Raw genomic sequence first — 12274 nt, 5'->3', positions numbered from 1 at the left:
CATATACCTCATCATTAATGCATTTTTGAATGAAAACCCCTGCTGGAAACAATGTAATTGTTTTAAGGTGTGTGGGTGGTTTTGCAGCAACTTTAGATCTGTTCCAAGGTAGGTCTTGCACAAATCTCTTTTGAAATGCTGTTTGCCTCTAGGAATAAAAGGGACATGTGAGCTGTGTAATTGCTTGCCAGCCATGCAGTGAGGCAGCACCCTCCTAGACACAGACACGGGCACACCTCTTTATCTCTGAGCACCCATCAACGTGGATGCAAACAGCTGACACGTAATCCTCTTGGCTGTGTGCTGAGGAGGTGGTGCTGGAAAAGTACTCCTGCTGGAATACTATCTCCAGTGTGCCCTAACTGCTCCTTTGGCAGAGGTTGGGGTAAGTGGTGTACCTTACTTTAAACTGATGTTCTTGAGGACTGTCTGATTAGGGGCATGTTCAGATTTCCTGAATTTTACACTGTGTATATATACATGTTTTTATTTGCAGATCAGTGCTTTTGGCTTTTTTTGCTTGTGTTCCCATGTATTCATCTCTTTTGCATTCTCTTTTTCCTTCTCTCCATCAGCTCAGTAGCAGCACAGGAGTTGCATGTTTTGTGTAAGGCCAGCTCAGGAAGCATTCCCTATTCCCATACTGCACGGGGTAAATCCTGCATGCCAAGCCAATTTCCTTAATTTATACAGGAGCAAATCTGCCATAGTCTGGAATATTTTATCCCACAGTAGTGCTGTGATATCTGTGTCCCAGAGGCAAAAAGATGAACGCATTAACATTGATATCTGTCATGTGAAAGTACTTCAGAGTAGGAAAAGCAGGGAACAAGAGGAGCACTTGATTTGGAGAGAATCCCTTCTTGATTAGGCATGATCTGTGTGTGTGTGGAGGCTCCAGGGAGCAGCTGTACAGGCACAGCTCAAATGCTGTGGGGATCCTGTCAGCCATGGAAAAGGCCAGTGGAGATTTTCCAGCACTTATTCATAGCTCTTGTCCATCTGCATACCAGGCAAAGTGCAAAGCCAGAGCTGAATGGGATTTCAGGAGGGATTTACAACAGGCAAAACTGTGGAGGGCTTGATGTGGAGCTTAAAACTCTGTCCATTAGTGATTTTTTTTTTTGAACTGGGGAGTTCTTACTCTTAGAAGCAAGATTTGGAAACAGTTTTCTTTTGGTGACCTGGTGAATTCTAATTATATCGTTGGTTTTTTCAGAATCTTCCTTTTCTACTTCCTACTCTCCTGATATACAAGGTATGGAAGAGTGGAAGGAAAGACTGGAATGTGAGAAGCTATAAAGCCTAATTAAAAAAAAAAGCAAAATTGGAAGGAAAAATGGGATGGGTTTTAGTAACAGGGCCATGATTTTTAAAAACTTCATGGCAGTTTCTGCTGTGAATATACTTTGCAGTGAATATATTCGTAATTCTGTTATGTGAAACTGGATGTGTCTGGACACTAGGACTGCAGGTCTCGGAAGTGGAGGGTGGAGATCACTTTTTAAATATTTGTACAGGGAGGAGGACAAGGCTTGGAACTGCTATGAAAATACCTCTTTACATGTCTCCAAGGATAGGTTAACTGTGCAGGGTTTCACAAGAACCACTCCCTGGAGATATTTGAATAATAGATTGACATTATGGGGTGCAGTGAGAGGTGTGTGCATTTCAAAACCAAAGGAGAGAATTTCCTTCTCAAGCAAATCTTTTAGAAGGCATTTTTAGAACCCTTCCCGTGAAGGATTTCTCACCCTCTGTCAGTTGTTTGGAAATTGTATTTTGTACCAAATACAGGGAGAATTGAGGTTTCATTGGGACAGATGGTGAGGCGTGTTTGTCCTGACAGACACTCTACAAATCAGATATGACACTGGGAATACCTTTAGGTTTTACTTCCCCAAGGCCTCGTCTCTACCCTTCTGTTTTGGCCAGGGCTTTCACGCAGCCCTGTCCAGTGGAAGGTGCAGCTGGACTGTCACAGTTCCCCACAGCTCGGTGGCAGAGCTGCAGGGCCCTTCCTTCCTCTGTGGGATCTTGGTAAATCAGCGGTGATCGGGTGCACTGGCACCGGGACTTGTTATTAAAAGTGTCTCTGTACACCTATGGTGACCCAACAGAAACCAACAGGACAAGGCAAATACCTCTGTGCAGGTGGCACAGCACAGTAAAAGGCAGGAAGCAGGCTTGTCTCTGTGTAATATACTGGCCCTAAGGTTTGCATCTAAATCTTTTAAAGCAATCATTCATTTAGGGATATTGAGACTGAAAGAACATATGCTTGAGTAGAGGATGAGCTTACACAGCTCTTAGCCCTTCAAGAACATCTGAGGGCAAAGGAAACACCATGTGTGAGATGGAAATCTAAAATATGTCTTCAGAAAAATCCATCTTTGTTTTTAAAAATATTTTTCCTTTTCTTCTGGTACATTTCAATGAAAAGACCTTGGTAGAGCTAAAAGGTAGGTGGTCTGGTTTTACTTTTTTTTCCTTTGCCAACAGGGAAGATGATTTAAAAAATGAAACAAACCCCACAAAATTATTTTTGCTGATACATGTGAGTGTGTCTAATGGATCAGGCTTCTTAATTTCTTCTGAAAATGTTCTTATGTCAGTGTTTGGCTGCCTGTTCAACTTGCTTGCTTGAACATGCTGCTCCTTCAGACCTGCACGGTGGATGCAGTCCTGCAGTTGTGGTGCATTCATGTAAAAAGCTCACTGATTACTCTTGCTGCAGGGCTCTCCCTGTCAGCCTTCTACTCTATTGCAAAACTTTGGTTAAAACACAGCAGTAGGAAGTGGATTCGCTGGCTGTGGCACAGCAGTGAGTGTGAACTCGGTCACCTAAACCCCTTTCCTGCAAGCTTTTACTGGCATTGATGGCATAATGTGAAATACACGTTGGCTGGGAAAGGGGGACTTCAATGCTTTTCAAAAAGGAAAAAAAGTGTCAGCTGCTTTCCACTGACACTCCAGCTGGAGAATGAATATCTGGGGCAAATCTGACCAGTGTCAGCTTTTTAGTAAGCCACTTATGGCCACATCAACCAGCCACAGTTCTGACTTGTAACCAAGAGCGGGGCAATTATAAAGGTGAAGCTTTAAAGATAGTTATGGTTTTAGCTGAGTGGTGGTGATTGACGCCCACATGCTGGAGACACAGTTTGTTCCAGACCTCAAGCTGTGAGTTGATATTCAAGAAATGAATTGGTGTTTCGCCATTGATGCAAACTACTGCAGTGTTTGACTTGAAATTAATGACTTTATCTAGTTCAAGCTACAAGTAGTTCCAAAAATACTTACAGCTGAAACAGCAGATTTTACTCTTCTAAAATTTTATCATCTTTTTTTGTTTGTTTGTTTGTTTGTTTTTTTTTTTTTTGTATTTTTGGCATCATCTTCTGTCCTTTGTAAGAGGCAATTTTATGCCAGTTTTCTGTTGCTTTTAGAGTGGTTATTTTAGGCTTATCTTTTCATGTTCTTGCATTTGAACATAGCACAAGGCAGCTCTCTATGTTTGTTTTGGGGGAGGAGAGGCTCAGTAGCTACTCAACAGGAAAGTGCCACTGCACTTACATCAGCTTTTCTAGTACATGTGAAATGTACCACTGATTTTTGTTACTCATTTTAGTTGTTCCTGCACTTAGATCAGAGTATAGAGAATATGGTTATTTTTTAAAAGGCACTAAAAAGAGAGAAATTTCTTAAATGTGTATGAGCCATGGAAAAAATGTGTGTGTTTGTTTAATGACAATTCAGGATCAAGATTTCGTTTGAATGGCTAACTAGCATCAAATAAAAACTTTAAAAACTGAAGATTCTTCCTCAAAACAAAAAACTCAACAACAAGAAAAAGCTTATTCAAGACTGAAAAAATAGCTATTAATAGAGAATTACTGGAAATTTTGTTTAAATGTAGTGGAAAGTCCAGGGAAAAAATTGAGTTTATTTCATATGTTACTAATGCTATAGTGAGTATGAGACCAGAATTGCATTGCTAGTACAATTAAGTAACTTTTGCCAGCTTCCATGAGGATTAAAAACAGTTCTGCAGTTTGTTCCAGATACCTTGAATAGTTTGACCTTGATTTTCAGTCTTGCCTGTAGAAGTTAAAATTGTGTTGCCTTCCTTTTCCAGTAAGAGTAATGCAATAAAACTAAAGATGCACTTTTTCAGTTACAGCTGAATTTGATATTGGTAATTTGTGTAATTCAGAGTTTAAAGTGAAGTCGGTGTAGAGGAGCACAGAACTGGCCCCGCCACTCACTGCTTTGTAGTTCAGGGAGTGATTTGTATTTTAAACATTTGTTAGAAGAAGTCCTGGCAGAGCTCTGGACTAATTATTCCTTTTTGCTTTGCTTTTCAAGGTGCTGCCTGAATTCTCACTATGTCTGATGGGGACTACGATTACCTCATAAAATTCCTAGCACTCGGTGATTCTGGAGTAGGAAAGACCAGCCTTCTTTACCAATATACAGATGGCAAATTTAATTCCAAATTCATCACAACGGTGGGCATTGACTTCCGGGAAAAGAGAGTGGTGAGTTTGTATGAGGAATGTGCTTCTTGAAAATGGGGTCTGTCTGTGTATGGGCCTGCAGTTATTGTGTGCTTCATTTTGTGAAGGCCTCATCTGTCCTGGCTCTTCTTGTCATTGCTGTGTACAGACCCATTTCCCCAAAAGTTAAAGAGCTGATTCCAAGAAATCACTTTTTTCTGCTCAGCAGGTCTTGTTGAGTGTGTCTGCTCAGTGCCTTGTGCACACAGTAGCTGAAGTGGCACTTTCACTGTGGCACTCCTTTCACAAGGAAGGACTGAACTGCAGTAAAATGTTTTTGCTGGGTATGAACTGAAATGGCCACTAAACAAAGATGCAGTTTTTTAAACATGTGGATGAAATGGTACACGCAGCTGATCTGGCTGCCTAAGCAGTTACCACTAGCAGAGAAGATTTATGAAATATAAGGTTGCTTTTTTTCAACCTCTGAATTGTTATTAAACTAAACAAATGTCCTTCTGATATGAAACTGAGCACTACAGTATCATAACCAATTGGATACTGGTCCTTAACTGCTCTGAGAAATGGAGTTGGCACAAGCTTTTTATTGTTATGTACAGATATTAAATGTCTCATTGAAGCCTGATGATTTCCTGTGTCCAGAAATCTGGATGGGGTAGTGGGCATTGTGCAGACTGGTTTTGGATGCATGACATGCACCACAGTAGTTCAAGCTCTAGATATCTTAGTTAAATGCCAAACTGGTCTCTTGAATTTGTCATTGTTCCTTTTGTGGGATTGTAAACATGGTCGTTTACTTGATCAGCATATTTGATAACTCAGGATAAGGTTTAGGCTTCAGATCCTGGATCCTAGAATAATACATAAACTTGCTGAATTTGTGGATCTCTAAAGATACGTTTGTAGCTCTTGTAATCTTAGATACAATGACATTTGAAGGTAAAGAAAATGACCTAACTCTAAGCATTCTAAACAAGAAATGAATCTATTTTTATCTGATCCTTGCAAGACTAGTAGATGCCCTTATTTATTTTTTCATGCTGAGCAAACTCTTCAGCTTGTATTTTTATAATCCAATTTCTGCTTTATAAGCTGTGATCTGATAAGATCTACCCTCAGCAAATTTTCAGCAGCATTTGGCATCTAAGTAGAGATATCATTATCTCTGAGTATATTCTGTTTGCTAATGAGTTTCTGCTACTACTGGAAATACATCACCAGATTGCATTGTTGCTTTCTTATATTTTATTTGAACATGATGTAAGGTAGCAAAAAACCCAGAAAATCAAAACACTAAAATTAATCTTGTCTCATGGCTCTAAATATCTGTCTGGAGTTCATAGTCCATTGGGTACTGGTTTTACAATTTTACTTTTACCCTTATTTTTAAATATTTAAGTAGATGCAATATTAAAATGCATCTCATACTACTTTTGTCTTATAAAGCAGGGGATTGAGTTGTAGTTGGGATCTGTGCATCAGCAGTGCTACTTTTGCTGCTGTTAATGACTTTAAATGTCAGTTCTTTTGTGTTCTGTAGCTTCTGGACTGGTAACAGTCTTGCAAATTTACCTTTTCCAGGTGTATAGACCCAATGGGCCAGATGGTGTTGGTGGCAGAGGACAGAGGATCCATCTTCAGCTCTGGGACACTGCAGGGCAGGAAAGGTATGGCTCAAGATGGCAATGGGAACTTGCTTTATCAGCAATGGAAAGCTTCATATGAGTACCCATTAAATTCTAACTGTCATTTACAGCTGTAGAATACAAAACCTGTAATTCTTGCTTTTTAGTATTTTTTTTTCATAGCCAGCACATATAGATACTTTTAAAGCTTGACTTTTTAAAGTTCTCTTAAGTTGCTGTAAATATGTTGAGGTCTTGGGAAAGTCAGACAGCCAAAGCATCTGAAAGGATTCTTTTCTACTGGCTTATCAAAAGACTAGCATTCTTGGGGTTGTTAGTCTTAAATTCAAGGACTGATGTGTCTAGGGGATAAATTTTTGTTCAAAGTTAGAATTTCATTATTGTTTTAATTTTTGAATCTTGAGCAAGGCATGCTTTTTAGTAGGCAACTGTTTAAAGCTCTCAGACTCAAGTCCCCTTAATGCCTTAGGCCTTGATTGGGCCACAGAACATTAGCAATTTTTCTTACATGGTCCCTGCCTCAGCAAAACAACTATGAATATTTCCTTCTGGTTCATTCAGTCTTAAGTTCCCTCAGTTCTTCTATGACTGTAAACAATTATGTTTTCAAAGTAACTTGTCAGATAAGCAAATTAATTTCACTTTGCTGGTCTAGGTTTCGTAGCTTGACTACAGCTTTCTTCAGAGATGCCATGGGGTTTCTCCTGCTCTTTGATCTGACAAATGAGCAAAGCTTTCTGAATGTCAGAAACTGGATAAGTATGGCTCTTTTTTTTTTCTTTCTTTGCATGGGTGGAATTGGGAGTGGGGGTTATGTTTGTAAATACAGAGTCTCACTGAGAATTAGAACTTAAAATACTGGGTTTTATTATTTTCTCAGTAAAAGAATGTAAATACTGTATTTATAATTGTAATAGCTGTTAGTGATGGCTTCTAGGGCTCACCTGAAATTCAGCTTTGCCTAATGAACTTGGATCTTTACCTATAAAAAAGAAAGCTGAGACAATACTCTGTCCCTGGCTCTAGTGCTGTTCAGTAATTCAAGTGTGTGGGAAGCCTATGCAGAAGTATTTTGACTCACCTGAAGCTTTGTCAGCAAAATTTAATGGAAGGCAAATGTTACTTGGCTGGTATATCTAGGCAGAGGAGTTCCCAAACTGCACCATCCATCTGGAGAGGGAAGCAGATCCTTTCCTGGCAGCTCACTGTAGATGTTAGTGAGTGTGACTCCTGAAGCTGCAGATACACAAGCCTCTGTGCTAACTTTGCCAGGCCTGTTTGCCTGGGTTTTTCACTGGGTCTGTGGCAGGGGAAGCTCACCTGTTCTCTGGCTCCCCAGTGGCAGTGGAGGAGTGCTGGGAGCCAGGAGAGAACAAGCCTGGTGTGTGGTAGTGTTCCTGGGGAGCTGTGTGGCACTGACTGACCCCTCTTCGTGTTGGTGCTGCCAGGTCAGCTACAAATGCATGCGTATTGTGAAAACCCAGACATTGTGTTGTGTGGAAACAAGAGTGACCTGGAGGACCAAAGGATGGTGAAGGAAGAAGAGGCTAAGGAACTTGCAGAAAAATATGGGTAAGTAACTTTCTTCCAATTATTGCTGTCTTTAGAGCAGAATGAGATATTTTCTGTAATGCTTTTTTCTCCGTACTGAAAGTTATTGTGGGAATAAGCATTTTGGAACGCTTAAATGGCTGGTATGGTATCTTTTTTTTCTGTCTGATATTAACATTTGCTGCATTGCTTAAAAATGAGTACGTAGTATTGCAATAATCTTGCACTGGAGATTGTCTAATCTTTGCTTGGCAGTAGACTGTAAATTTTCACAAACAGTCTGGAAAAGAGAGAGAATTTAGCTAGAGAGGCAGGTGAATAATGGGGTCACTTCTTTGCTCTTACCTGTGTTGAGGCATCTGCACTCTCACAGGCTCCCAGGGAGTCTGAAAACTGAGTCAGGCCAGCAGGAAAACAGGGTAGCCTTGCCCTTCCCCTTCCTGGCAGGCACAGGTCATGTGCCTCTGAAGGAAGTGTGTGAAATCTTTGTTCCTATCAGATATTAATTTGTACTTTTTTACTCCCTTAACTCTTTCATGGGGCAGGCTCATCTTTGAATTACATTTGCATTTCACTGAGAATCAGAAACACACTTCTGAAGGAAATAATGTGATGCATGTGTTGTTTTAATTAACATAGTGGAGTAATTTTCTGGCACATGAACTGGATTCCTTCTCAAATGAAAACTAAGTTAAATGATGTGCTCCAGCCATTAATCCACCTTTATCTGGAGGTGTAGAGTAGAACTGCTCCTAAGTAGAGCCCACAAGACAGGCATAGTGTGAACACTGGTCCTCAGTGCAGGCTGCCCTGTTCTGCAGGTCTGTGTCGTGATGTTTGCTAGGCACACATTAGCTTGCCTTGGCCTCAAAGAATCATTGGAGGCAAATCAGAAGCAATCTGCCTATGAGAGAAATGGGTTTAGTGCAGTAATACCTTCTTACTTTTTCCTTCTCCTGTGAAAATGCTTGTTTGAAGTCCATGTCACACAGACAACAGCAAGTGCATGTGGTACTTTAACCAGCTGCTTGTGAAGGAGCAAGAAGTTTTAAACAGCAGCAGATGGCATGTGACCATATCTTAAATCCCTTTGCATGTGACTTCTGAAAATGATGTATGGAGTATTTATCTTTGTGGCTGAAAATGCAACTTAATTTAGGAATAGTGAGCTAAAAGTCAGTGTTGTGGGTCACATCCAATCTGTAGGCAGTTACAAAGTTCTCTGCCCTGTAGAGGTAAGACAGGATGGCTGCTAGGAGTCACTTTGTCCTGAGGGCAGGCAAGATAAATCCTGCTGCAGTGAACAGTCTGCTAGTACCTAAAGTGTGAGATAGTGAATATCCCCTCCTGTGGAAGGGCCTAGTATGGATATGTGATGTATTTGAAACAGATTGTAAGAGACCTGCACAGACACAGATGCTTTTGGCCACTCATTGGGTCTTGCAAGTTAAGTAAGAAATACTTAAAATTCTGAAGTGATGGTATCAGTTTCCAGGGCAGTAACACAAATGCAGGCACTGCAGCATCACGCTGTGGGGGGTACTAAGTACACAACACCTATGGACCCACAGTGGAACATCCTGATCCACAACAATAAAGAAAACCAGCAGTGTACTTTAAAAACCGAGGTCCCACCAACTTTTCCTGACAAAGACATAGGTGTTCTGAGCACTGAGATTTCTTCTATGTAAGAAAGTTTGGAGTTGTGGTGTCAATAGAAGAAAGTCACCTTTTGCTGTGATGAGTACCCCCACACTGTGATTCTTTAGTGCCTTGCCTGCAGAAGAATGGCCATAGCAGCATTCCTTCTCCTGCAATTACTGTATATGTCCTTGTGTGCACAAGTGTTCTCCTTACTGATTCCTATGCACATCAGATCTGGAGTAACTGCATCTCTTGCAGGGAACGGATATTTAATAAAACAGACCTCAGGAGCACAACTTTGGGAAATTGTGCTGACACAAGTCCCTCTGTAAATTGTGGACTCCATTAACGTTTGCCCTTCTGCCCTACTTTCAGTTAGCCATTTCATTAATTTCTTTTGCATTTCAGACCACTGAGCACTTAGTGTCTCTCTGCTATGGAGCAGCAGTGACAGTCTTAGTGTGAGTTCAAGTATGTGGCAGTAATACTGTATTTTTTTTTCTCCCATGAGTGACAGCTGTGTGATGTAAGGTTATATTTTTTGTCTCCTGCAGAATACCATATTTTGAAACCAGTGCAGCAAATGGGAATAATGTGAGCAAAGCCATTGAAACTCTGCTTGACCTCATAATGAAGCGCATGGAGCGATGTGTGGATAAATCCTGGATCCCCGAAGGGGTGGTGCGCTCCAATGGACACAGCTCTACAGAACAACTGAATGAGGAGCAAGAAAAAGGCAGATGTGGCTGTTAGCCCAGTTACAATCACCCTGAATGTGTATGATACAGTACAGTTGCAGCTTACCTGTTTAACTTTGGGACTAATTGCTTTGTGTAGTTATTTAATGAGCTATATTAATTCTCGATATGAATTTTTATTTGCTTTCTCTCAAACAACATTGATCTTCATTTGTAATGTATGCAGTTTATTAGTTGTGGGACAGAGGTTTACTTTGGTTTAGCACTGGATGTTCCTCTGATTCTCTGCTTGGGGGAAAGGGGAGGAAAGGAAAGGAATTTTCATGACCAAATTCAGAAAGATGTCTCTGTGGGCAGCCAGAAGGGGTAGGCTTCTGAATTGAAGGGTTTGCAGTTGCCCTTGGCAGTCCCCATTAACTACACAGAGTAGGCATTTAGATTAAATCTTGTGGCAGCTCTTGGTGTCTCCTAACAGCAAGATAACCAACTTGCTTCTTGGTTTTAAACAGAAACATTCAATCATTTCACCAATTAAAAACAATCTTAAAGAGCACATCCCGTGTTTTTCACAAAAGCCTGAGAGTAATTTTAGATTGCTCTCCCAGTCCATCAGTTTTCAGTGTGAAAACCAAAGGGAAGCTCTTCAGTAGAGAATAAAAAGCTCCAGAGAAGCACAGGGGTGTTCACACCAAGCACTTGGGGCATGTCATGTAATTGAACATGTAAACTACAACTGTACTATTTGAAATATATCCAACACAGCCTGTGAGGCCTCCTGACATCGTTTGAATTTCTAGAAGATGCATGTGCGTAAATTTATATGGAAATGGCATAACTGTGCATCTGTTATGTTTATTTCATATTGCTACTCATGTTTTAACTGGAATGTAAGGCAACCTAGATGTCAGGAAAATTTCATCAGAGTTGGTGCTTTGCACTGAATTTGTTTTACCAAACACAGATTGAGAATGTTTCTTCAAATTTGGATTGAGAAATGAATGATTATTGTCTTCTGGTGAGTTGCAGCTAAGATACTAGTCCTGTAGATCAGTATTTCTATGAATTTATAACGCTCATTTTATTCTGCCAACCTTTGTGTCCTGAACATCTTGGTTATCATATAGTCATTTATGGCTTGTTCATTTCCTTTAGATTGTATTTTAAAAAGAATAGAGTTACTTTTCTCTCCCCCCACCATAGATCACATAAATGTAATTTTTGGTTTCAGTGGATCATGTTACTCTAACCATTTTTATTTATTCATATCACCTAGGAAACAATCAGTATTTTTTGGGCATTTGCCCAGACTGATTTATAAGATGTGCCTACCAAACTGTTTTCTACCCTGGCAGAGGTAGTATAATTGTAAGGTATTGCCAATTAAAGTCATAACATGCCAAATTGAGTCTTGTTACAGACCTTCCAAGCAGCTTGTTTACAGAACTCCAAAGCTATGGCTTCTTTAAAAATTATGTATTTATTTATTTAAATGTTCTAACTGCTGCAATTTCAGGCAAGTATTGATACCAATTATGAACATGAATTGCAGCATAACAAAATTTTTGAAGGAAGGACCAAAAATGTTTCTAGAATAGTATCTAAGGAAAAAAATATTTGATATAGCTTCTGGTTATAATAATTAATACAAGAATAAGTGTTAAAACTTGGTTCTTAAAATATTTTACACAGGAATGCATTGTTCTTTAACCAACACAATGTGTAAATATTAGATTTTTATCACAGCCTACACAGAATATTTTAAAAGTGCAATATAATTTGACTGCTCTGGGGCTAGGACAGAGATAAAAGAAATTTATAGGAGTGTATAGGGTTTTGGTTTTTCTACTCCACTTCTAAAATGCTTGTAGACCGGAGTTACTGTAGTTTAATTCAGAGTGCCTTTTGAAGTTACCATCATGTTTCTGACCAGTAGAGTAAGAAACTCTACTGTAAGACACAATACATTTCAATGTACTTCAGTGTCTGAATTTCTTTTAATGTAACTCTTTGCTTTTCAGAGGGTTGCAGTGGAACTTTGTCATGCATTAAATTAAAATGGGAGTTCTTGTGCTTATAGCTCCATCCAGTTCCTGAAAACTTTAAGGATTATTGCAACCAGATATTGAGCTAAGTGACTACTGAAATAGTGTAAAAAAATTCCTTTTGAATACTTATGTTTAAATTGGATATTAAATATTAAATACTGAAACTGTCA

At 39.7% G+C, this 12274-nt stretch overlaps 1 protein-coding gene across 3 annotated transcripts in view; it reads left to right on the top strand.

The window, feature by feature from the left end:
* The window catches only part of RAB27A (RAB27A, member RAS oncogene family), a 30766-nt gene extending 18492 nt beyond the window's left edge, over positions 1-12274 (top strand). For 2 of the 3 annotated variants that reach the window (XM_063412596.1, XM_063412595.1), the window contains 5 exons: positions 4369-4541; positions 6102-6187; positions 6822-6925; positions 7615-7738; positions 9916-12274. In XM_063412596.1, coding sequence (XP_063268666.1) covers positions 4389-4541; positions 6102-6187; positions 6822-6925; positions 7615-7738; positions 9916-10114 — 666 coding nt within the window. In that variant the 5' untranslated portion in view covers positions 4369-4388 and the 3' untranslated portion in view covers positions 10115-12274. Of the gene's footprint in view, positions 1-178; positions 386-4368; positions 4542-6101; positions 6188-6821; positions 6926-7614; positions 7739-9915 lie in introns of those variants that run through there. The other variant, XM_063412597.1, reaches the window with a different exon arrangement.

Source organism: Prinia subflava, chromosome 15, assembly GCF_021018805.1.
Source record: "Prinia subflava isolate CZ2003 ecotype Zambia chromosome 15, Cam_Psub_1.2, whole genome shotgun sequence".
Classification (NCBI taxonomy): Eukaryota; Metazoa; Chordata; class Aves; order Passeriformes; family Cisticolidae; genus Prinia; species Prinia subflava.
This window is presented reverse-complemented; position numbering and strand designations above follow the sequence as displayed.